This window comes from Ahaetulla prasina, chromosome 5 (genome assembly GCF_028640845.1).
Source record: "Ahaetulla prasina isolate Xishuangbanna chromosome 5, ASM2864084v1, whole genome shotgun sequence".
Taxonomy (NCBI): domain Eukaryota; kingdom Metazoa; phylum Chordata; class Lepidosauria; order Squamata; family Colubridae; genus Ahaetulla; species Ahaetulla prasina.
The window spans coordinates 82543877-82568518 of record NC_080543.1 but is presented as its reverse complement, the minus strand read 5'-3'; the positions used below and the strand labels follow the sequence as shown (position 1 = coordinate 82568518).

Here is a 24642-nt window from a genome sequence, read left to right as displayed (position 1 = left end):
TTTCAGATTCTCAAAGAATTCATTGCCATGAGGTGCTATGTTGAACTTTCAGTGACCAGTATAAGTGAGAGTGATAACACCAAATTTAACACACCTACTCCCCCGTCACACCTAACACCTTGTACCACTAATGAGTCACATGATACCAGGGGCCGGTGAATAGCGCAGGCTGGTAAAGCCTGTTGTTAAGAACACAAAGCCTGCAATTACTGCAGGTTCGAGCCCGGCCCAAGGTTGACTCAGCCTTCCATCCTTTATAAGGTAGGTAAAATGAGGACCCAGATTGTTGGGGGGGGCAATAAGTTGACTTTGTAAAAATATACAAATAGAATGAGACTATTGCCACTGTAAGCCGCCCTGAGTCTTCGGAGAAGGGCGGGGTATAAATGTAAACAAAACAAAAACAAAACAAAAACCAGGGAGGGAAAATGGCTACTTGGGCCCCATTTGGACATTATCATTTAGGGCTGTACTCACTTTTGTTGCCACCAGTTTAGACATTAATGGCTGTGTGTTGCGTTATTTTGAGGGGACAGCATATTTACACTGTTTTACAAGCTGTATACTCACTACTTTACATTGTAGCCAAGTGTCTGTCAGACCTGGAAGCCATCTTTTACATTTAGGCCTTCAGGCCTGCCACATATTCTTCTGAGGGAAAATGGGAGGGGGGATTGCATAGAGTATGGGTGTCAAAATAACAGTACTTTCTCAGAGAGACAAGGACGCATTGTCCTGGCACCTGGAGTTGGATGACTGAGAAGTGTCTTCAGTTTGGATGGTGGATGATTGGACCATGTGATGGACATAAGGGTGCTGGGCAGAGACTTGAACTTTCACTTGGGTGGGGAAAACCTGGAAACTTTCAGATTTGGGTTTCCCCAGATGTGCCAATATGACATCTTTAATAAAAAGGAACTTTGAGGAAACTCAAGCCTTGAAGTGTTCTTTCGTGGGGGTGTTACTTGGAACACTGAAATTAACCCGAATCCCCTTTTTAACTAAAGCAGCTCCCCTGTACTTCGGGGCGCTGTCCAGGGTCCCGAGACCCAGCGTCAATCCAAACCGGGCGGCACGAAGACTCAGGGAAGATGGAGGAAGACAAGAAGACCATGGAGGAAGCGGCAGATGATGGTTCAGTGACCCAGATCGAGAACATCTACATCCCTTCCCATGCCATGGTGGAAGCCATAAAAGCCTCAGAAGTTGAACGCCAGCTGGGGGCCAACACAAAGAGCTGATGCCTGAATGGACCTTGCAACCGGACCAGTCCCTGCAAAATGAAGCTGCAAAAATATCCCCAAATCAGGAATTGCTGTTGGAACCACAGATGGGCACGGGACAAGCCTTGGCCCACCACTGGAGAATGCCAAAGCAGATGCACCTGCAGGCACTCTGAGGAATGGGGATTCCTGCCACCATTGCACAACCAGTTCCTGGCCAGTCTCCCGGAGCAGGTGAGCCAACTCAGCATCAGTGGGTGGCTCAACCACTCGGTACTGGGCAGTTCAGATGGACTTTGGCACAACCCAAGTTCACCTTCCCGGGCCAGGAGATGGCAGCGCAATGGAGCGGAGCATCAGCTTCATTCCACTCAGCGCAAAGCAACTCAGCCCACAGCCTCGCGCCTCAGACTGGACCAGCAGCAATCCAGCAGCCAACCTTGCTGAACCAGCCTAGCTATGGGATACCGGGTCCACAACAGGGGTTCTAAAGCTTACCTATTCCACTGCAGCAACCGGCTTTAGGGCTTCCATCAGCAAATCATATCCCCCCCCGTATGGGCATTTTACCCACGCCAGGGATGGGTGCAGTACCAGTGGACGCCAGCCCCGGCCCAGCAGCTGATATTTCCAACCACTTGGTCCCTTCCAGCAGCCGGCCGTGGCTCCACAACAGGCACTTGTCCAGCCGCACCCATAACTGCAGCCCCAGGTCATTGTCCCGCAACAGGCTCAAGTCCAGCAGCAAATGCCGGTGATCCCACAACAGGTTATGGTCCAGCAGCAGGTGCCTGGTCAACCACCTGCACAAGCCCAGCACAAGCCCAGCCCAACCTGCTGCTCTTCCCCCACAGTTCCAAGTGATGTTTGGCGGGACCTCCGAGAAGCTAGCCTACTCCCTCAACCAAGACTGGGCCCATATTGACCAATATGGAAATCAATAACCATCCGACCAGGGATTGATTTCTGCCATCGCTGACAGCATGAATGAGGGAGAGGCATCGGAATGGATAGCTGAGCTTCATGATGAAGAAGCCCATGATCTAGAAGATACCGCTGAGTTCATCCAGCTGACCAGATTCAGCAACATCACCAAGCAAGTGGAAGCAGACAGATTAAAGCCCTAAAGCAAGCTGGCAGGCCCCCAAAAGAGCTAATCTGGGAGTTTCACAGGTTGGCTAGGAAGCTACGAGACTGGCCAGAGAGCCTACTGGTGCACACCTTCAGGGAGGCTCTGGATCCAGACCTTAGACAAGCCTGTGGCGTCAGGAGAGTACCGGAACAAATACAAGCATGGTACAACATGGCTGTCGTTTTGATAAGGGACCCCAACATATATGCAACCCTAAAATACCAATAAGTTCTGTATGTACCTTTACTGCTCATATGATTCTCTAAGGATTTTGTAATGCTGATGGAAAAATTACTTCTATGTGAAAGCAGAAGTTATCTTGCTTGGCGGAGTTGCAAACTTAGGGGTCTATTTCTACATATTGTAACTGCTTACTTCTTAACTTTTTAACCCTGAAATGTACTGAACAAGAATAGGATACTGGAGGTGACTAATGACACATGTCAGAGGATGTCTCGTGTCATGAAAGGTGACATAAGGAGTAAGATAACTGCCATATATAGACATGTTAACTGTAAACCGATTATGTACTATTTCGTATTTTCCTGCTTTCTACTTTCTGTATCTGAAGCTATAAAAGTATAGGCTTGGGTGGTGCCAGGTGTTCAGACTTTGTTTTTCCACGCAAGTGGAGGTTTGTGCCTATTTGCACAAATAATTAAATAAATACTTCCTGTTTCTCTAATCCTTTGTGGTATTTTCTCCTTCACTGGAAAAGGTAGGTGTCGCCCCATATCAGTTTTGGACCTGGAGATTCACCCCCACAGGAAACCAACTGCAGATAAACCAGCCAGGAGACCTTTGGGATGCCAAGCCCAGGTGAAAAAAGCTGAGGCGCCAGGCTGCAGAATGCTTGGCCCCGGCCCCGGTTCCCTCAGTTCGACCTCCAGCCACTGCTGTGGCGAAGAGGACCCTGCAGAAGCCGCCCAACAAATGAGAGTTTGCCAGATAGGCTGTGGAAGTTCCACTCCTCCCAAATGAAGCCAAGAAAACTCCAGCCAATGAATCTCCTCCGGGCCCCATAGGGAAAGCAGCGGTGACGATGACCCGATGGTAAGTGCAGCCATCCGTCCGTTTACCATCAAAACCAAGATAACTGTACCAGAGATAGGGGTCCAGGGGGAAGTAGGAGCCATCATAGACAAGGGCTGCACTCGATGCTTAATCAGCCTTTCCATAGTTGAACAGTTAGGCATATGCATGAGACCCCTAGCATGCCCCAGCCGCTTTGAGGAAGTGGATTAATTGGTGGGACCCCTGCCATGCTAGTCACCAAGTTTGTCAGACTAGAAATGGGCCACCATCGAAAGCTCATCCAGTTTATTGTAGCCCCCAAAATTACTGAGTTGATCATACTAGGCCTTGCATGGCTAGACAAGTGGGGTCCAACTATGACCTGGGAAGATAGCTATAGAAAGCTAAACATCGGCATTGGGCCGCTGCCACACGTACAGCTGGACCCTCACCAAGGAACTCCACTCCCTAACAATTCAAAAGAGCCTGAAACAACAGCCCCTGCCAATGACGATCTACACGGCAACCAAAAAATGCCAAAGGAATACAAAGACTTAGTGGGGGTTTTCAGCGAGGAAGACTGCAATTTCCCCTCCCCTCATCGCCCAACTGATTGTGCAATAGAGTTTGTGCCAGGGGCTAAACTACCCAAATCTAAGATGTACTCCATGACTGCTAAACAGATGGAGGAAATGAGAAAATACATTGATGCCAATTTAGCGAGGGGTTTCATTCAGCCTGCTAAAGCCAAAGTAGCAGCCCCAGTGCTCTTCAAAGAGAAAGAAGATGGGGGGGAGGCTTTGTGTTGATTTTTGTGGAATTAATGCCGTTTGCATGGAGAACACCTACCCCCTACCCCTCATGAAGGTAAAGATAAAGGTTCCCCTCGCACATACGTGCTAGTCGTTCCCGACTCTAGGGGGCGGTGCTCATCTCTGTTTCAAAGCCAAAGAGCCAGCGCTGTCCGAAGATGTCTCCGTGGTCATGTGGCCGGCATGACTCAACACCAAAGGCACATGGAACGCTGTTACTTTTCCACCAAAGGTGGTCCCTATTTTTTCTATTTGCATTTTTTACATGCTGCTAGGTTGGCAGAAGCTGGGACAAGTAACGGGAGCTCACCCATTACACGGCAGCATTAGGGATTCGAACCGCTGAACTACCGACCTTTCGATTGACAAGCTCAGAATCTTAGCCCCTGAGATACCGCGTTCCTCACCCCTCATGAAGGACATGCTAAATCACTTATCGAAAGGCAAGATGATCACAAAATTGGATTTAAGGGAAGAATACTACCGCATAAGGATCAGAGAGGGAGATGAGTAGAAGACTGCATTCAACTGTCCTGTTCTGTTTCCCTCCCCCAATACTCCCAACAAAGAGTCAGTCAAAGGCCTTCTCTTCTAATTTATTTACATAGATAAATGTCCTGGCCACGTCTACCCACGGGCCTGCTAAGTCTCTGGAGATAATGAGGAAATTATAGATAAGGCCAGAATTACTCACGAATATATTCTTCCCTCCATTGATACAGTTTGCCCGCACAAATTCACTGCTTTGTCCAAGACAAAAAACCAGGAAGTCCCGCCTCCTTTTTATAGTCTCTGCAGATGTCACTGCATGACCATCATTCTTTGGCTTTGTCCCAACACTTCCTCTGCTGCACGCGCCGGTCACGTCTGAGCAGTCTTGCATCACTCCAAAACTGTTCTTGGGGCGTTGCCAAATCAGAAGAAGGCTTGGGAGAATCAGGCCTTGCCGGCCCCTCCTCCTCCCTTTGGGTGGGTGCCAGGGAGGGAGAGGGCCCAAGAGAAGCAGGCCTTGCCAGGTCTTCTCCCTCACTTTCTGAATCATCCGAGTCCAGGAGTCCGGGTCCAGGAACCTGGGTCACAACATGTCCCCTCGGTAGCTTCCAATTCAAAGTCATGCCGTTCGGATTGCAATGGGCCCGGCAATCTTCAGGCAGTTAATCAATGAAGTGCTGCATGAGCACCTGTACCAAGGGATCCTCGTTTACCTGTCTGACAGTCTCATATTTATTGAGACCCTTGAGGAACACGTAAAGCTGGTATGGCAAGTATTGAAAAAACTCCTTGCCCCCAAGCTCTACACAAAGCTGTTCAAGTGTGAATTCCATAAAATTTCCCTAGATTATCTAGGCTATCCAATCTCTAGCGAGGGGGTAGAAATGGATCCAGGAAAAGTGAAAGCAGTGCTCAACTGGCAGCCCCCACGCACTCGTAGACAACGTCAAAGCTTCCTGGGATTCGCCAACTTTTACAGGCAATTCATCCCAGCTTTTGCAGAGGTCACCCTACCCGTAACTGAACTGCTGAAAATGGGATTTACCCCAATGAACCAAAAGCCCAACCAACTACTTGCTTGGACAATGGACTGCCAAAAAGCCTTTGAAAAGTTAAAAAGTCTTTTCACCCAGGAACCTATTCTTCAACATCCAGACCCGGAGCAGCAATTTATAATATAAGCTGATGCCAGCAACATAGCCATGGCAGCGGTGCTCCTGCAAATGGACAGCAAAGGACAACTCCTGCCTTGTGCCTACGTGTCAAAAAAAACTCACTGACACTGAAAGACGATGGGCCATTTGGGAAAAAGAATCCTACGCAGTCCGCTGGGCCCTACTCTCATGGAGACATTTCCTAGAAGGGGGGAAAGTGCCTTTCGAGGTCTGGATTGATCAAAAAAACCTCAAAACCTTGAAGACCCCCAGGAAACTATCTCCCAAACAAATCCGCTGGGCATAGTACTTTAGATGATTCAAATTCGAGCTAAAGTACATACCAGCAGGAAAAAACCTGTTATCAAATGCCTTGTCAAGAAAACCACAGTTTGACAGCCACCAAGAGGAAGTAGTCCACGCCATCATTCCTCCCGTGAAACCGGCAGCACAAATCACTATCAGAAGCCAGACCAGGGGGCCACCCGACCCCAGCCGGGACAAACTGACAGCCATGCTGAAGGCTATGTTACCAGCAGAGCCCTGGCTCACTGACAATGAAGATGTTTTACCTATGAGGGATGAACTAGCATGGAAAGACTCTAAGCTATACATCCCTGCGAGGTTAAGACTGGAAGTATTACAGCGCAGTCATGACTTGAAGCTAGTTGGTCACTTTGGATTTTTGAAAACATTGCACCTTGCTAGAAGGCAATTCTGGTGGCCAAAAATGAAAGCAGATGTGGAAGATTACATAAAGAGCTGTGCCACCTATGCAGCCATGAAAATGAAGCTAGTAAAGCCCCGTGGACTCCTTCAGCAAGTGGCAAGCCCCAGCAAACCTTGGGAGGAAATCACAATGGATTTTATAGTTGAACTCCCAGAGAGTGGGGGAAACACAATAATCTGGACAGTCATTGACATATTTTCCAAGCAAGCCCATTCTACTGCTTGCTCTGGATTGCCTTCCCTGAACAAACTGTCAAAGCTGTTCATCAAACACATCTACCGCCTACATGGAATACCCCGCTGAATCATCTCAGATCGAGGCATACAGTTTACAGCCAAGTTCCAGAGGGAGTTCTTGAGATCCATCGTGTCAACACAGGGGCTTAGCTCGGCTTTCCATACAAGTACAAATAGCATGGCGGAATGAGCGAACGCAATGATGGAACAGTATATAAAATGTTATGTGGATTACCAATAAGAGAACTGAGCGGATCTATTACTGTTTGTAATAGAAGTGGCTTTACTGATGTGGCGTACAACAACACTGTGCATAGCAGTACCAGACAGTACCAAACTGACCCCTTTTCAAGTTACCAATGGCATGGAATTTGTCCCCATGCCCGAACTGCTCAGAGAACCTCCCTCTTGTGTGTCTTTGACAGAATGGATGAAGTCTCTGAAAAAGGGGTGGGAGAATACTAAAAAAGCACTGGCAGAGGCGGCAAACGAATACAAAAAATAGGCAGACAAACACCATTCCCTAGAACCCCCCTTCCATGTGGGAGATAAAGTATTTCTATCAGGGGTGAAATGTAAAAATTTTCCCTACCGGTTCTGTGGGCGTGGCTTAATTGGTGGGCGTGGCTTGGTGGTCAGGTGACCCGGTTGACGTGGCTTGGTGGTCAGGTGACTGGGTGGGCATGGCCAATAATAATAAATAATAAAAATAATAAACAAAGTACACAAAACAATAAGAGGTACCAAAAACCAACTTTCACACTTTACACACACACAATACAACACAACTGACTCAAACACAATGTAAAAGCAGCTGCACTTCACCCAAAATGGCCCTTGCAACAAGCAGGAACCTCACAGAGGCACAAAAAGCTCAAAAACCAACTTTCACACTTTTTCCACACAAAATGCCATCTACAGCTTTGTGAGATTTTGTGTGTTTGTGTAGTTAGAGTGAAACACTACAAAAACACACCAAATCTCAGAAAGCTGCACAAATATTTTATTTTATTATTTTATTTTATTTTATTTTATTTATATTTTTAGATAAAAGCAGCTAAATTTAAAACTTCCTTAACTTTAAATTTCTGTCTTAAAAAAAAGTAAAACTCCTAAAAATCCCCAATTAACTATTTTTTTAAAGCTTCCCCCCCACAAAAAAACCCAGTTACTTACCCAATTGAAGGGACAAGGCAGGCAGATTGAGTTGCTCACCAATGAGATGGATTGCAGGTAGGCAGATTGAGTTGCTAGCTGATGCAATTGATTGTAGCAGCCAAAGCAAGGCAGGAAAAGCAAGCAAGCCCGAAAGAAGCAGCAAGCTGCCAAATAGGCAAGTTGGGACCGGGCAATTGCGTGGGCATGCATGGGGGCGTGGGGCAGGGATTTTTGTTACTGGTTCTCCGAACCACCCGCCCCCATCGCTACCGGATCGCTTGATCTGGTCCAAACAGGCAGCATTTCACCCCTGGTTTCTATCCACCAAATACATATGGTTGAGACTGCCTAGCAAGAAGTTGGGACTCAAGTTTCTAGGCCCCTTTCCAATAGTGAAAATAATTAACCCAGTGACAATCCATCTTAGCCTCCCCGCATTCTAGGGAAAATTCAACGTGTGTTTCATTGTAGCTTACTGAAATCAGCCTTTTGGTTTAGATTAAGACCTCGGACTCAACCACCACCTCCTACTATAGTGGTACAAGGGGAAACACATTATGAGGTGGGAAAAAAATTAGATTCTAGATTATACAGAGGTCAATTACAGTATTTAGTTCATTGGAAAAGATACCCTTTGTCTGAAGCTACTTGGGTTAAGAGTTGGAATGTGAAGGCAAATAGATTGATTAAGCAATTCCATGATGGATATCCTGATAAGCCAAAGGGTCCCCCGGGGGGGAGGGTGTTAAGTGAATGATTTTAACCTCTTGTGTTATTCTCGTTCCAGGACATGCTTTTCTGATGAGGGGCGGGGTGGACTGTCAAACCTGGAAGCCATTTTTTACATTTGGCCCTTCAGGCCTGCCACATATTCTTCTGTGGGTAAATGGGAGGGGGGATTGCATAAAGTATGGGTGTCAAAATAACATTCCTTTCTCAGAGAGTCAAGGACACATTGCCCTGGCACCTGGAGTCGGATGATTGGGAGATGTCTCCAGTTTGGACGGTGGATAATTGGACCATGTGATGGACATTGAACTTTCACTTGGGTGGGGAAAACCTGGAAACTTTCAGATTTGGGTTTTCCCAGATGTACCAATATGACATCTTCAATAGAAAGGAACTTTGAGGAAACTCAAGCCTTGGAGTCTTCTTTCGTTGGGGGTGTTACTTGGAACCCTGACAGTGTCATTCTTCAGTGTTGTCACATGAAAAGATATACTTAAATATTTACAAAATATGAGGGAGTGTACTCACTTCTGTGATATACAGTATAACATTAACAATTCTGATATCATTAGTTTTACCATTGATGATTTTGAAGCATTATTTGATAATATGGATGTGGTACCAATTTCTACCGTAATTCATGTATTTTTTGTTAACTACCCATTTGACATTTTTATTTATTTATTTATTTATTTATTTATCAAACTTATATACCGCACCATTTCCCGTAGGACTCAGGGCGGTTCACAGGCATATTAAAAGCAATATAATAAATAAGCATTAAAACCCAGTTAAAACTAAATATTATCCTGGCCTGATCACTAAAACAATAAAAACCAGTAAAACCCCCATTAAAATTTAACTAAAACATTTTATTCTTAGGCTAGTCCCGCATGCTGGAATAATAAAGTCTTCAGTTCCCGTCTGAAGGTCCGGAGGTCGGGGAGTTGTCGTAATCCCGGAGGAAGCTCGTTCCACAGGGCTGGTGCCGCCACAGAGAAGGCCCTCCCCCTGGGGGTCGCCAACCTGCATTGTTTGGTCGACGGCACCCTGAGGAGGCCCACTCTGTGGGAGCGCACAGGTCGTTGGGAGGCAATCAGCGGCAGAAGGCGGTCTCGAAGGTATCCCGGTCCTAAGCCATGGAGCGCTTTAAAGATGGTAACCAAAACCTTGAATTGCACCCGGAAGACTACCGGTAGCCAGTGTAGGCCGCGCAGGATAGGTGTTATATGGGAGCAACACGGTGCTCCCTCTATCACCCGCGCGGCCACGTTCTGGACTAACTGGAGCCTCCGGTGCTCTTCAAGGGGAGCCCCATGTAGAGAGCATTGCAATAGTCCAGGCGGGAAGTGTCGAGGGCGTGAGTGACCGTGCGTAAGGCATCCTGGTCAAGGAAGGGGCGCAACTGGCGGATCAGGTGGACCTGATAAAAAGCTCCCCTGGCGACGGCTGTCAAATGTTCCTCTAAGGACAGCCGATCATCCAGGAGAATGATCTCTACTATCTCTACTACTCTCTATCCTAGTTATACTCAGTACCTTTGGTGCATTGTTTACTCTAGATAATGTGAGAATACTGAGCAGTCCCAATATCTTAATTCCCAGAAATCTGAAAGCTTACAGAATCTACTGTTCCATTTGCCATTCCTTGGCCCAGAACACTCCTTCCACTTACAAGGTTTGTTTTGCTTGTTATATAAAAGATAAAAAAAATTCTAATTAATACAGCAATATTTTATTCAGAGTACAAAAAGGATAACTGACTATTCTTGACTTTGGAAAAAGATACATATTGACTATATAAGAAATAAATTATATTTTTAAAATTAATAAATGACTTGGAAACCATTTATTTATTTACAGTGAATTTATTATGTACGGAAAATATTCCTACACAGAACTATATGTACAATGAACATGTATTTAATATTTTAAAGAGCAATTAAAGTATCTATAGATTATATACATGCTCAAAGCAATGTTTTTTTCACTCTCACTCTATATTTATTAAACTGGATTTATATAGGAACTTTCAAATTCCTCTAGTTGAAACATAAAGAGAAATTATCAGGCATATTTCCCATATATTTAATACGTTCAGATTTGTAAAATGCTTCTGATTTGTAAAATGCTTCTCAAATGACATATATAAGCTCAGCACCATAAATGAGATTTTGACTTGAATTCGTTACAGTAAAGTAAATCTACCGTATATACTCGAGTATAAGCCGAGTTTTTCAGCACGTTTTTTGTGCTGAAAAACGTCCCCTCGGCTTATACTCGAGTCTACGTCTTCGGGGACCCCGCACAGGAGGGGGTACCGAACGGACTCCATGGGAGGGGCGGGAGGCGGGCCGCCGAGGTCTCGTGGGATTTGTCGCCCCAGGCGGCCCCCATTCCGTGTCTGGTGGGCGGACGCGCAAACTTGGCGGACTGTGCATTGGCGCGGGAAGCCCTGGTGGTGCAGTGAGAGGGCTGGGCAGGGCGCCAGCCTTCTCGGCTGAGGGAGGAGGTTTCCCGACCGCGAGCTCGCCGCCCGAGAGCCACCCCAAAGGCCAGAAGAAAAGGTCATTCCATCGGAGTAATGGGCGGCTCCTTCCTCTCCGCCTTACCCATGCTGTGCGAGCCGGCTGGGCTGCAACCCCGCCGCCGCCGCTCCTTCCTCAGCCTCCCGGGGCTCGCTCTGGCAGCCGTCAAGCTCAGGCGGACTCGGCAGCTCCCCATCAGCACTCGCACGGCGCGATCGGGCAGGAGGAGTCGGGCTCGCTCTGTGGCGGTGGCGCCTCCGCCGCCGCCGCCGCCGCCGCCACGCCACGGAGCGAGCCCGACCTCCTGCCCGAATCGCGCCGTGCGAGTGCTGATGGGGAGCTGCCGAGTCCGCCTGAGCTGGCGGCTGCTAAGCGCGAGCCCCGGGAGGCTGAGGAAGGAGCGGCGGCGGGGTTGCAGCCCAGCCGGGCTCGCACAGCATGGGTAAGGCAGCTCCCCATCAGCACTGCGCGGCGCGATCGGGCAGGAGGAGTCGGGCTCGCTCTGTGGCGGTGGCGCCTCCGCCGCCGCCGCCGCCGCCACCGCCACGGAGCGAGACCGACTTCCTGCCCGAATCGCGCCGTGCGAGTGCTGATGGGGAGCTGCCGAGTCCGGCCTGAGCTTGGCGGCTGCTAGAGCGTGAGCCCCGGGAGGCTGAGGAAGGAGCGGCGGCGGCAGGGTTGCAGCCCAGCCGGGCTCACACAGCATGGGTAAGGCAGCTCCCCATCAGCACTCGCACGGCGCGATCGGGCAGGAGGAGTCGGGCTCGCTCTGTGGCGGTGGCGCCTCCGCCGCCGCCGCCGCCGCCGCCGCCGCCACGGAGCGAGACCGACCTCCTGCCCGAATCGCGCGCCGTCTGTGCTGATGGGGAGCTGCCGAGTCCGCCTGAGCTTGGCGGCTGCTAGAGCGTGAGCCCCGGGAGGCTGAGGAAGGAGCGGCGGCGGGGTTGCAGCCCAGCCGGGCTCGCACAGCATGGGTAAGGCAGCTCCCCATCAGCACTCGCACGGCGCGATCGGGCAGGAGGAGTCGGGCTCGCTCTGTGGCGGTGGCGCCTCCGCCGCCGCCGCCGCCGCCGCCACGCCACGGAGCGAGACCGACCTCCTGCCCGAATCGCGCCGTCGTGCTGATGGGGAGCTGCCGAGTCCGCCTGAGCTTGGCGGCTGCTAGAGCGTGAGCCCCGGGAGGCTGAGGAAGGAGCGGCGGCGGCAGGGTTGCAGCCCAGCCGGGCTCGCACAGCATGGGTAAGGCGGGAGAGGAAGGAGCCTTCGCTCCATTACTCCGATGGAATGACCTTTTCTTCTGGCCTTTGGGGTGGCTCGCGACGGCAGTTCAGCTGATCGAAACCCTCCCTCCCTCAGCCGAGAAGGACTGCACCGCCAGGGCTTCCCCGCGCCAATGCATAGCCTGGCGGGAGTTACTGCAGCTCACCCGGCTCCCGCCCCAACTGGTGGTGTTGGGGCAGCCGCTCCGCTTTCTAGCAAAAAGGTCGCTCGCCCAAAACTCCTCGCCTTCTCCTGGGAAGGGCTGGATGGCTAGCCGGGAAGGGTTGAATAAGCAAGCCAACCTCCCTCCCTCCCTCCTCTCCCCCGCAAGCGAAAGAGCGTTTTCCCGTTGGAAGAGAGAGAGAGAGAGAGAGAAAGGAGGGGCCGTTCCTCCCCTTCTTTCATTCTTTCTTCTCCCTCCGTGCTTCAGAAGCTGGGCGTGTGTGTGCGCGCCTGTGTGCTCTAGTCCTGTGTGCTCTAGTCTCTTCCGCGGCGCTGGAAGAGAGAGAGAGAGAGAAAGGAGGGGCCGTTCCTCCCCTTCTTTCATTCTTTCTTCTCCCTCCGTGCTTCACCGTGCTGGGCGACCTGGAGCAGCTGCTCTTCAGCCAGATGCTCGGTGAGTCAGCCCGTCCCCTTCCTTCCCGTGGGGGTCTGCCTTGCTGGTGAAGGTTATTGGGGCTTTTGAGCAAGGGAGGAGGAACGCGAGCACCTTCGCTGGCATTCTGGGATTTCCCTTTGTTTAGAGCTGGGAATCCTCCTTCCCCCTTTTGCACTCCCTCCCTCCCTCTCTCTCTCTCTCTCTCTCACACACACACACACACACACACAGACTTCTAAAGTCGATTGGCACAATGCTAAGCAAACACAGCAGTGGGTCAAGGGTGAAGGGCTAGGAACCTGGCAGGTGAAAGGTTGAGCGACATGAAAGGCAAAGACCACAATTGTTTTAAGAAAGAAGCTTTAGCAGGAGGGGGATGGAGGGTGTTTTAAGTTTTGGCAAACAGCCAGGCCAACTGTATTGGAGAAGGTCACACAACTGGCCTTAACATTTTAGCTGCTGTCTTTTTCCTCACACTTGGGTTTAATGATATTAGAGATCCTTATTGCCCTGCCAAAAAAAAAAAAAAAAGAGCCACCCCAACATCTATGAAAATTAACCTTCTCTGCCAAGAGACACTGTGCAGGGTATTTTCACTATTGGTGTGCATACAGGCTTAGATTTGTGCTGGGTTCTTAGTGCTTAGAGCACTGACCTTCAGAGGCACCCTGGTCCCTTGGAAGCTAAAGGAGGACTCATTTTCATGCTTGCAGTTGTATTGTCAATTTCTGTGAGACAATGTTGTGTGTCCAATCACACTTAGCCAATAAAAATTCTATTCTATTCTATTCTATTCATTCATTCATTCATTTTATTTTGTCAAATACATATTAAATAATTATATAAATATAAGCATGAATTGAATACATAAAAGGAATACAACTAAAGGGAACATTAGGACAGGGACGGTAGGCACGCTGGTGCTCTTATGCACGCCCCTTACAGACCTCTTAGGGATGGGGTGAGGTCAATACTAGATAGTCTTTGGTTAAGGCTTTGGGGATTTTGGGAAGAGACCAGAGTCAGGTAGCACATTCCAGGCATTAACAACTCTGTTACTGAAGTCACATTTTCTGCAATCTAGATTGGAGAGGTTCACTTTTAAGTTTGAATCTATTGTGTTCTCGTGTATTGTTGTGGTTGAAGCTGAAGTAGTCATTGATAGGAAGTACATTGTAGCAGATAATTTTATGAGCTATGCTCAGGTCATACCAAAGGCGGCGTAGTTCTAAATTTTCTAAAGCTGGGAATCCTCCTTCCCCCTTTTGCACTTTTATTGTTTTTCGTTCAAATAAATATTCATGTTATTTTACTTGGCTCTATCTTTATTTTTTACATTGACCAGTAGCTGCCTCATTTCCCACCCTCGGCTTATACTCGAGTCAATAGTTTTTCCCAGTTTTTGTGGTAAAATTAGGTGCCTCGGCTTATATTCGGATCGGCTTATACTCGAGTATATACGGTAATTTCTTTTATAGTTTATATGGCACTTGCCAGTTGTTGGCAGATTGCTGTCTATTGTAATCACAGTTTCGGCTTCCTATGCTACAGTAGACAACAGAACACAAGCGACTTTTCAGCAACCAAGCTTCTTACCTTCTTAAAGAATATAGCAGGTGCCATTTCAGCTCCATTTAGGGTTCTTAGGAGGAACATTGGCCAAGAGGATGCATTCATCTGGAATCCTAATTTGACAATAAATATATAATGGATATGATTTAAGACAAAAGGTAGAGTGAAGATAGGGTTAGAAGCAAAGTACGGTAACCCAACACCAGTGCAAAGCACTCCTAATACAATCTATAATATTATATCCATTCTTTCTCCCTTGATTTATGACTATTTCATTGTTGGATATTTCAAAAAATGATCCCTGTAAATCACACTGTTGAATTATGTTTCCTTACCCAAAGGAGGCTGAAGCATTCCTCCTTTCTTTTCACATGTTCCAATTTGCTGTATATCAGAGGAATCCACTAGCCTCCAGAAATCATTTTTATTGTCACTTCCATCAAGACGCAGCCTTAATCTAGTACCTGAGATTCCAATAACTGTAGCTATACACACAGAGGTAACATTCCGGGGGTCATGAGCTTCCAACTTCATACCCACTTTGAAATCATTGCTAGGGGGAAACTTAGACTACAAAAGGAAAGATAACAAAAGGTTTACAATATAGTTTAACAATATAGTAGTTTAATTTTCTAGATAGTAAAATATATAGATAGATCAGTATGGGGAATTTAATGAATGAGCATTGAATGAACATCTAAAAATGAGCTAGATGACATCACACTGGTTTGATAATTATACAAATGCATCATTTTACATTTTTAACACATGCAATCCAAATTTACTTCATGATATTCATCTCTCTGTGCAACAAGCGTTTAATACTACTCTGTATTTTGATACATCAAACAAGGCGATTGTTATTTCCTACCACATGAAAAGAGGCTGTAAGTCTAACAGTAATGCTTCTTATATTAGTAATTCTTACTAACATGAATATATCATGTACCACATTAAGTGCATACTACATTGAATGCTACTTGTAAGTAAGGCAGTTCAACAGTTTACAAACACATTAATTTTAGGAGTGGTTCTTAATATTTTAAACTATCACCTGTCTGAAACACTGTGAAGGGGCAGCTACAGACCCAGTTTCTTTCAAGTAGTTGTCCCAGTTAAAATATTCTATGAAAAAAATGGAAATATTAAAATATTAAAACAGCAATATAAATACTACATAAATATACTTCAAGCTATAGGAATGTAAATAAAATCTTAAGGAATTTACAAAAATGTAAAAATATTTTTTCCTAACATGTTAAAAATAATTATAATAATTATAAAAAAATGCAATTTTTAAATTATTTTTTTAACTTGCACTGAATTTCCTTTCTATGTAGTGGCATATAAATTATCAAGTTAATTAATTGAAATTACAGTACTTGAATATTATTGTAGTCAGCTTTTTCCCAGAAGATTCTATCTCAAAGAAACAATGCACTGAATGTGACCTTTTAAATATAGGAAAGTTCTAAAAGTGGGAATTCAAATTGAAGCATGCAAGAAGGCCTCCAAGGTCCCTTCCAACTCTGTTGTTATTATTATTATAAGATTTTCTGCTTAATAAATCCCGCAAAAGCGAGCTCACCATTGCCCTGGTAATTGGTTCCGCTATCACTACTCTTAATGTTTGGAAGGTTTCCAAATATCCAATTGCAGTACAAACTGCATGTAATGTTATTCTTTATCCTGAACTATAGGACATTCAAGTATTTGAGAAGTGTATGTATATTCCCAGTCTTCTCTTCTAAACACTAAACCTTCCAAAACACTTTAATCTGTCCTCAACAGATTTAATTTTTTTTAGTTCAATGGATCCTCCTCACTGCCATTCTCTGAACACTTCTTAAAAGAAGATGCCTAGAATTGAACATAAAATAATCAAGATGTGCTCTGACCAGCATGTAGTAGAATTAGTACTTTCTGATTATTTGGAAATTGTACAAGTAGTCCTCACTTTATGACCATTTACTTAGCAACAGTTTGAAGTTACAATGGACCTCCTCAGGACTACGTATGACCCAGATTTGAAGTTCTGTTGGCTCCCCTCTCCTTCCCACAGTCACATGACTGCATTCTGGGCATTCAACAATAGGCCCACATTTACAGCTGTTTGCAGTCATGTAAAACTGGTGTTTACTTCTGGTTCCAGCAAAAAAATGCCCACTGGAGACAGTGTATTGTCTTAACTACGGCCACATTCGCTTAATCATGACCACAACAATGGTTGTGAAATCAGGCATAGTCACTGTTAGATTCGGGCAATAACGAGGCAGGAGACCAGGATAGTGACAACAGCTCTTTACTATATGGTGAACCCAGCAGCCCGGGCTGGGAAAACCCTCTCTTTATATACAGTTTAGCCGGAGGCTTCCTCCAATCAGCAACGTGCTTTTTCCCGCTCAGTTTTCCCTCCACAACTTTTAAAGATACATTACACTCCTTCCCTCCCAGAGAACACTTTACCAATATTTACATAGAATTAACATCTTATTTTTCAACGTAATCACGCAAGTAGACTGGGCGTCTCCTGACTCTTTCGGACCTGCGCAATTCATTTTCTGGGAGTGAGTCGAGCTGACCGGAGGGACTGTTTGTTCCTCTCAGCTCCTCCTCTAGGCCATCCGGCCCTGGATTATTTGCAGAGTCGTCCCTGCTGTTTTCAGGAGGAACTGGTTGGCGTCGCTGGACTCCCTGGAACTCAGATAAGTCCCGCGTTTGCCCCGGGTTTGAGTCAGTAGTGGATTCAAACATGGGATAGTCAGGGCCTGTTTCGTCTGATTCTGATTTACCGGTTATGCGTTTCCTTATTTGGTCTATGTGGCGCTTCCATACCCGGCCATCCTCTATCTCTACTAGATATGATTTTGGTCCTGTTATCTCTAGGATTTTTCCCGATAACCAGGTCGGGCCCTCGCTGTAGTTGTGTGCCCACACTAGGTCGCCTACTGTCATCCCTCTTGTTTTTCCGTGTGCCCCTTTGTAACCGTCTGGTGTGTAGTTTGGGTTTAAACGGTCTAGTGGGCACCTAAGCTTCCGACCCATTAATAGCTCTGCCAGGCTGCGGCCAGTTGTTACACAGGGGGTTCTGTGCTGGACTGCTAGGAATGTATCGATTTTTGTTTGCCAATCGCCTGGCCTGATTCTGGACAATGCTTCCTTTGCGCTCCGAACGAAACGTTCTGCAAGGCCGTTCGTCGCAGGGTGGAAAGGCGCCGAGAGGACATGTCGGATGCCCTCCTCTGCCAAGTACCCCTCAAACTGGGTTGCCGTGAATTGCGGGCCGTTATCGGAGACTAAAGTGTCGGGCAACCCGTGGGTTACAAATAGGTGCCGTAGGACTGAAATCACGGCCTCGGCTGTCATGGATCTCATGAGAATGATTTCCAGCCATTTGGAGTAGGCATCGACTACTACCAGAAAGGTTTGGCCGTGGAAGGGCCGGCAAAATCGATATGGATCCTAGACCAAGGGCCCTGGGGTCTTTCCCATTCCCGAATCGGGGCCGTTGGGGTAGCGGTCTGGACTCCTGGCAGGCCTGGCATTTCCCTACCCTTTCAGCAATTTCCGTGTCCATTAAGGGCCACCACACATAGCTTCTCGCTAGACCCTTCATTCTCACGATCCCTGGGTGGCCTTCGTGAAGGAGCTCCAATACCTTTTCCTCAATTTCTCCGGGATCACCACTGATCCCCCATAGTAGGCACCCCTTGAGCTGAGAGTTCCCACGTTTTTACAAATTCTTTAAAACGCCGCCCGCAGCGGCCAACCTCTTTGTACCCAACCAATTACAGTCCTTATTGTGATGTCCTTGTACGAAACCCGAGCCACCTCTTTGGATGTGACTGGGCCAGAGTCCAAAGAGTCAATTAGCAGAACTGGTGTCCCGGAGTGAGGTCTTGATAGTCTCTGGTAACGGGCATCTGCTCAGGGCGCCTGCATGCCTAATTCCTTCCCTGGCCGGTGTAGTAGTTTGTAAGAATACGCGCTAGAAAGATAGTCCATCTGGTCAGTCTGGGCGAAAGTGCCACAGGCGTTGGGCGATCGCCTGCCAACAGGCCTAGCAAGGTCTATGGTCCGTGATGATTTCAAATCACGACCAAATACATATTCATGGAATTTCTTTACTCCGGAGACTATAGCCAAGGCTTCCTTATCAAGCTGGCTATAATTCCTTTCAGCTGATGACATGGTTGGGAGTAATATGCAATAGGGGCTTCTGTGCCATTTGGCAACCTGTGGCTGAGCACAGCCCCACCCCATAGGGAGATGCATCGCAGCTTAACACTAATGGCAGCATGCCATTGTATTGGATAAGGAGGCTATCACTCGATAGGAGATTCTTTACCCCTTCGAATGCCCTAGCTTCCGCCTTTCCCCAAGACCATGCAGCCGTCTTTGCTAGTAGTTTATGAAGCAGCTCGGCTACTGTTGCCTTATTTCTTAAGAATACCGCGTAGAAATTGACCAGACCTAAGAATGCCTGCAACTCCGTTTTGTTCTTTGGAACCGGGGCCTTCCTGATGGCCCGTACCTTGCTTTCAGTGGGGTGAATCCCTTTTCTGTCTATCCGGTAGCCCACGCATTCCACAGATTCAACCCCGATCTGGCATTTGTTCAGTTTAACTTTGAGACCGGCAGACCGGAAAATGCCCAAAACTTTTCGCAGCCTTACCCCTAATTCCTCTAGATTCTCAGCGGATACCAGTACATCGTCAAAGTATGGTACCACCCCTGGTAGTCCCTGCAATAGACGCTCCATTAGGTTCTGAAATAACCCTGGAGCCACACTAACCCCAAACTGTAACCGGGTACACTTAAAAGCCCCTCTGTGAGTCACAATTGTCTGCGCTTCGGCTGTGCTGTTATCTACAGGTAGCTGTTGATAGGCTTGGGTCAAGTCTAGCTTGGCAAAAACCTGCCCTTGCCCCATTGAATGCAGTAAGTGCTGTACCACCGGGACGGGGTAAGCACTCTTTTGCAACGCTTTGTTAAGCGTTGCCTTATAGTCAGCGCAAATCCGGACCGACCCGTCCGGTTTGACTGGGGTGACTATAGGGGTCTCCCACTTAGCATGGTCAACTGGCACTAGAATTCCCTGGTTTACTAGTTTATCCAGTTCCCGGTCAATCCTGGGCTTTAGGGCGAACGGGACCCTCCTAGCCTTTAAACGAATAGGGGCAACTTGTGGGTCTAAGTTAAACGAAATAGGGGTCCCCGTGTACTTGCCCAGGCAGTCTTTGAAAACGTCCCCAAATTCCTTCATGAGTGCGTCTTTGAGGTTGACTTCGTTTCTGAAGATTCCAGTCACTCCCATGCCCAATGCTCGGAACCAGTCCAGTCCCAATAAGCTTGGCAGGGTCCCATCGACTATGGTGATGGGCAGAGTTTTCTTGTATTGTCCATACTCGACGTGGACGGACGTTACCCCTCGAACAGGGATGCGATTCCCTTGGTAGTCTTGTACCTTTAATTTCTGTGTTTTCAGCTTGCGCTTTGCGATGGCGGGTAAGGCTTTCACGAGAGTGTCCCAGGACATGATCGTGATCGCTGAGCCGGTGTCCACCTCCAATCGGCACGGCACCCCCTCAATCTTTGCTTTCGTAAAGATTTTTTTTTCTAGGCGTGTTGTTGCGTGACCCACTCTCACGACAGTCTGATTCAACTTCGCGCCTTTTTTGAATTGACCAATCACGGGCTGCTTCGCCGTTCCCGCGCTCTGGTTGGTCAGTTTGAATTTTTGGCGGGAAGGTTGGGGTGCTCGACAGACCTGTGCTATGTGCCCCTTCCTTCCGCACCGCCGACAAGTCGCATCCTTAAATTTGCATTGTTGTCGTTGGTGTTGCCCTCCACAACTCGCGCAGTCACCCCGGTCTTCTTTCTCCGGCCTCCCGGTGTGGAAGACTCCTTCCTCCTCCTCACCGTCCGATTCGGCCTGGACCTCTCCATTGTGGACCGGTGTTGATTTCGCACCAGCCGTTGGTGCGACCTGCTTTTGTAGGGTTTCCGCCGCTTGGGTAGACATCTCATTAGCCCTGGCTTCATCCAAGGCGTTTGCCAGCGTCAAGTTGCTTTTGGACAGCAGCCGCCGTCGCAAACGGATGTCCCTGACCCCACGAATGAGTTGCTCCAGCAATGCCTCTTCCAAATCTCGGAACTCGCAATGGTTCGTGGCTTTCCTCAGGGCTGCCATGTATACGCTGATGGATTCGCCCTCTTGCTGCCTACGCTCCCTGAATTCGTACCGTTGCACATACTTGGACGGCGTTGGTGCATAATGGGCTTTCAATATGGTCTGTAGAGTCTGCCACGGTACCGATTGTACCGGCGTTGGCTCCGCCAATGATTCTGCGGTGTCGAAAACCTCTGGACCGCAGTGGCTCAGGAAATACGCTCGCTTCCTGTTGTCTGAGACTCCTTGAAGTTCGTTCGCCTCGAGGAAACACTCGAAACGAGCCATGTATGACCCCCATTTTTCCTTAGCTGGGTCGAATGGCGCTGGCGGTGTGTAGCTGGACATCGCTGCTTTCCGCCCCTTGTTTGCTGGGTTCGCGTCTTCCTGGTGACTTCAGCTTTTTTCCTGGCGCTCTTAGCCTCGAGATCCCACCTTCGTCGCCAGTGTTAGATTCGGGCAATAACGAGGCAGGAGACCAGGATAGTGACAACAGCTCTTTACTATATGGTGAACCCAGCAGCCCGGGCTGGGAAAACCCTCTCTTTATATACAGTTTAGCCGGAGGCTTCCTCCAATCAGCAACGTGCTTTTTCCCGCTCAGTTTTCCCTCCACAACTTTTAAAGATACATTACAGTCACATGGTTACCCACTTAACAACCAGCATAATTTACAACCATAATTCCAGGCTCAATTATGGCTGAGTTGAGGACTACCTGTACATGAATAGATCTAGTCTAAATTTACATTTGTCTTTTTAGCACTAATTATTTAATATATGATGTTTTGATACTTCATATATTGGAGGAATATTTGTACAGAAATAAAAAGGAACACTTTACACAGCAATGAGTTAACCTAGTGCAACAGCTCAGATATTATAAAATAATAAAATGTGGGGTGAGAGCATTCTGCAGAAAAAGACAAATCAGTTGAGGACATCCAATGCAGTTATACCCCACAAACCAATTTACAATTCGGTGAAGGTATTGGAGGTATTCGGTGAAGGTATTACATATACAGTATGTAATATTCCTCTGCTATCTATATTAATTCAAGAACAAGGTTGCTAAGGCTATTAAAACCTGCTTAAACAATCGAACAATAAAGAACTCACATAAAATGTTAGAGGAATTCCTTCACAAATCTTTCATCTCAACTCATTTAACATTTAGTTCTAAAGCAAGCAGAGGCTAGTCCAGTGATGGCAAACTCTTTTGGCACCGAGTGCCCAAACCGGAATGGCATAGTACATGTGCATGTGCGCGAGCCAGAGTGCTGGAAACCCAGACCAGCTGGCCAGTGCATGCATGCCTATTTTTTGGCTGTTTTTGGCTGTTTTTCAGGCAGTTCTGAGGCCATTTTTGGGGCCATTTTTTACCCAGAAAATGAGCTGGAAAACAGCCTGGGTTTTGGTCATCTGGGCTGTTTCCAAGCTGTTTTTCAAAAGTGGCCTGAAAAACAGCCCAGAAAATGGCCTGGAAACGGCCTGGAGAAAAGGCCTGTTTTTAGCCATTTTTTGGGCCATTTTCAGGCCATTTTTCAGCACTCTGGCACCCACAAAGAACAGCTGGCCGGTGTGACGGAAACCAGAAGAGCCGCTGGCAATGGTGCGCGTGTGCCCACAAAGGGTTCTGTGTGCCACCTCTGGCACGTGTGCCATAGGTTCACCATCACGGGGCTAGTCCATAGTCTCTATCACAGGGATTTGAGACGTGCCTGACATTATGCTACCGATATAGACAGAATCAATATAGATGAAATTATATGTAAAATATATATATTCACACTTAAAATTCTTGGTTGATAAATCTTCAGCCAACACATTAGAGCTAAATTTTTGCAAATGCCTGCAGTTTGCACTGGTGATAACCATAAAACTGTACTGTTTCCCAGCTGCAAACAATAGCAATATATACACATGGCAGTACAGACCATCCATCTGATTAATTGTATATTCTAAGTAAAAGATACAGCATGAGAGTTAGTAATATGCTATTTTTTTTTCAAGGTACAGACACCTCTCAATGAATATAATCCTTACAGGGACTTGCTTTATTCCTTTGCACCTACTCTTCTAACAGTAGCAGGGCAGCTAAATAGGAAAAGATGTTAAATACTCATCATGAATGCAAATCAAATTATTTTATATATTGCCCAATAATAAAATTTTTATTTATGCTAGTAGTCTATGCAGTGGTGGGATTCAAGTAATTTAACAACTGGTTCTCTGCCCTAATGATTTCTTCCAACAACCAGTTTGCCAAACTGCTCAGACAGTTAACAACCGGTTCTCCCGAAGTGGTGCGAACTGGCTGAATCCCACCACTGAGTCTATGTGTTAGTTAATGTGTAGATGTGCAAAATGGCCAACTTCTATGTCAGGGGTGTCCAAACTACGGCCCGCGGGCCAACTGCGGCCCGCGGGTCAGTTTTTATTGGCCCGCAGCAAATTCTGAAAGTATAATTTAATATGGCCCTTTTCGCGCTGCGAGGCTCGCGGCTCCTCCTCATGGGCGGGGAATAATGAAGGGAGGGGGCGGAGGAGGCGGTGAGCGGGAAAGAGGCTGCTGGCCGTGCCTGACCCCAGCAGTTCTACCCTCGCCTTCCTCGGGCCGCCTGGCGAGGCTCCTCGCGCCTCCCCATGTCGGACACGCGTGGCGGCAGTGACAGCCATCGAGAAACAGGTGAGGAGGCGGCAAGCGGGAAAGTGGCTGCTGGCCGTGCCCGACCCCAGCAGTTCTATCCTCGCCTTCCTCAGGCCGCCTGGTGAGGCTCCTCGCGCCTCCACCCCTTGGGCATGGAATAACGAAGGGAGGGGGCGGAGGAGGCGGCGGCAAGCGGGAAAGTGGCTGCTGGCCGTGCCCGACCCCAGCAGTTCTAGCCTCGCCTTCCTCGGGCCGCCTGGTGAGGCTCCTCGCGCCTCCACCCCTTGGGCATGGAATAACGAAGGGAGGGGGCGGAGGAGGCGGCGGCAAGCGGGAAAGTGGCTGCTGGCCGTGCCCGACCCCAGCAGTTCTAGCCTCGCCTTCCTCGGGCCTCCTGGTGAGGCTCCTCGCGCCTCCACCCCTTGGGCATGGAATAACGAAGGGAGGGGGCGGAGGAGGCAGCGGCGAGCGAGAAAGAGGCTGCTGGCCGTGCCCGACCCCAGCAGTTCTACCCTCGCCTTCCTCGGGCCGCCTGGCGAGGCTCCTCGCGCCTCCACCCCTTGGGCAGGGAATAACGAAGGGAGTTTCAAGTTCATACCAAATACAAAACAAAAGCCAAGATCAGGGGTGTCCAAACCTGGTCTCTTTAAGACTTGTGGACTTCAATTCCCAGAGTTCCCAGAGACTCTGGGAGTTGAAGTCCACAAGTCTTAAAGAGACCAAGTTTGGACACCCCTGGCCAAGATGAATGAATATGAAACATTTTCCCCCCTTAAATGAAGATGATATCCACATATTGTAAACTGCACACTTCCCTGCGCTGTCTGAAATCAAGTCTGCTTTTCCAAAGGCAGACCTTTCTGCTAAAAAGGAGAAATATGTTTCTGTAATTACATCTCTTGTGACAGAATTCAACCAGCATTTTCAAGATTTTTCTGTCATTGAAAAACAAATCAAGCTGTTCTCGACCCCCTTCCTGGTGGATGCAGAAGAAGTGGAGGAGAGTCTGCAGTTAGAACTGATTGAAATGCAATGTGATGATTCTCTGAAGAGTCAACATCAGCTTCTCTCCCTCCCTGACTTCTATCAGAGTTTGGATCATGCCAAGTTTCCTCTGATGAGATGCCACGCAAAAAGAATGATGAGCCTGTTCGGCTCAACATACATATGTGAACAAACATTTT

At 47.7% G+C, this 24642-nt stretch overlaps 2 protein-coding genes across 18 annotated transcripts in view; one reads left to right on the top strand and one right to left on the bottom strand.

Moving 5' to 3' along the window:
- RAI2 (retinoic acid induced 2) overlaps positions 1-24642 on the top strand; it is a 234139-nt gene that overhangs the window by 114348 nt on the left and 95149 nt on the right. For 2 of the 14 annotated variants that reach the window (XR_009155526.1, XR_009155525.1), the window contains one exon: positions 1011-3062. The exons of 9 other annotated variants lie outside the window; for them this stretch is intronic. The gene's annotated coding sequence lies outside the window, so the exon portion shown is untranslated. 3 more of the 14 variants (XR_009155519.1, XR_009155514.1, XR_009155527.1) reach the window with 3 other exon arrangements.
- The window catches only part of SCML2 (Scm polycomb group protein like 2), a 97790-nt gene that overhangs the window by 45399 nt on the left and 27749 nt on the right, over positions 1-24642 (bottom strand). For 3 of the 4 annotated variants that reach the window (XM_058186573.1, XM_058186572.1, XM_058186574.1), the window contains 3 exons: positions 15692-15762; positions 14973-15207; positions 14662-14750 (listed from right to left, as the gene is read on the bottom strand). In XM_058186573.1, coding sequence (XP_058042556.1) covers positions 14662-14750; positions 14973-15207; positions 15692-15762 — 395 coding nt within the window. The remainder of the gene's footprint in view (positions 1-14661; positions 14751-14972; positions 15208-15691; positions 15763-24642) is intronic. The other variant, XM_058186575.1, reaches the window with a different exon arrangement.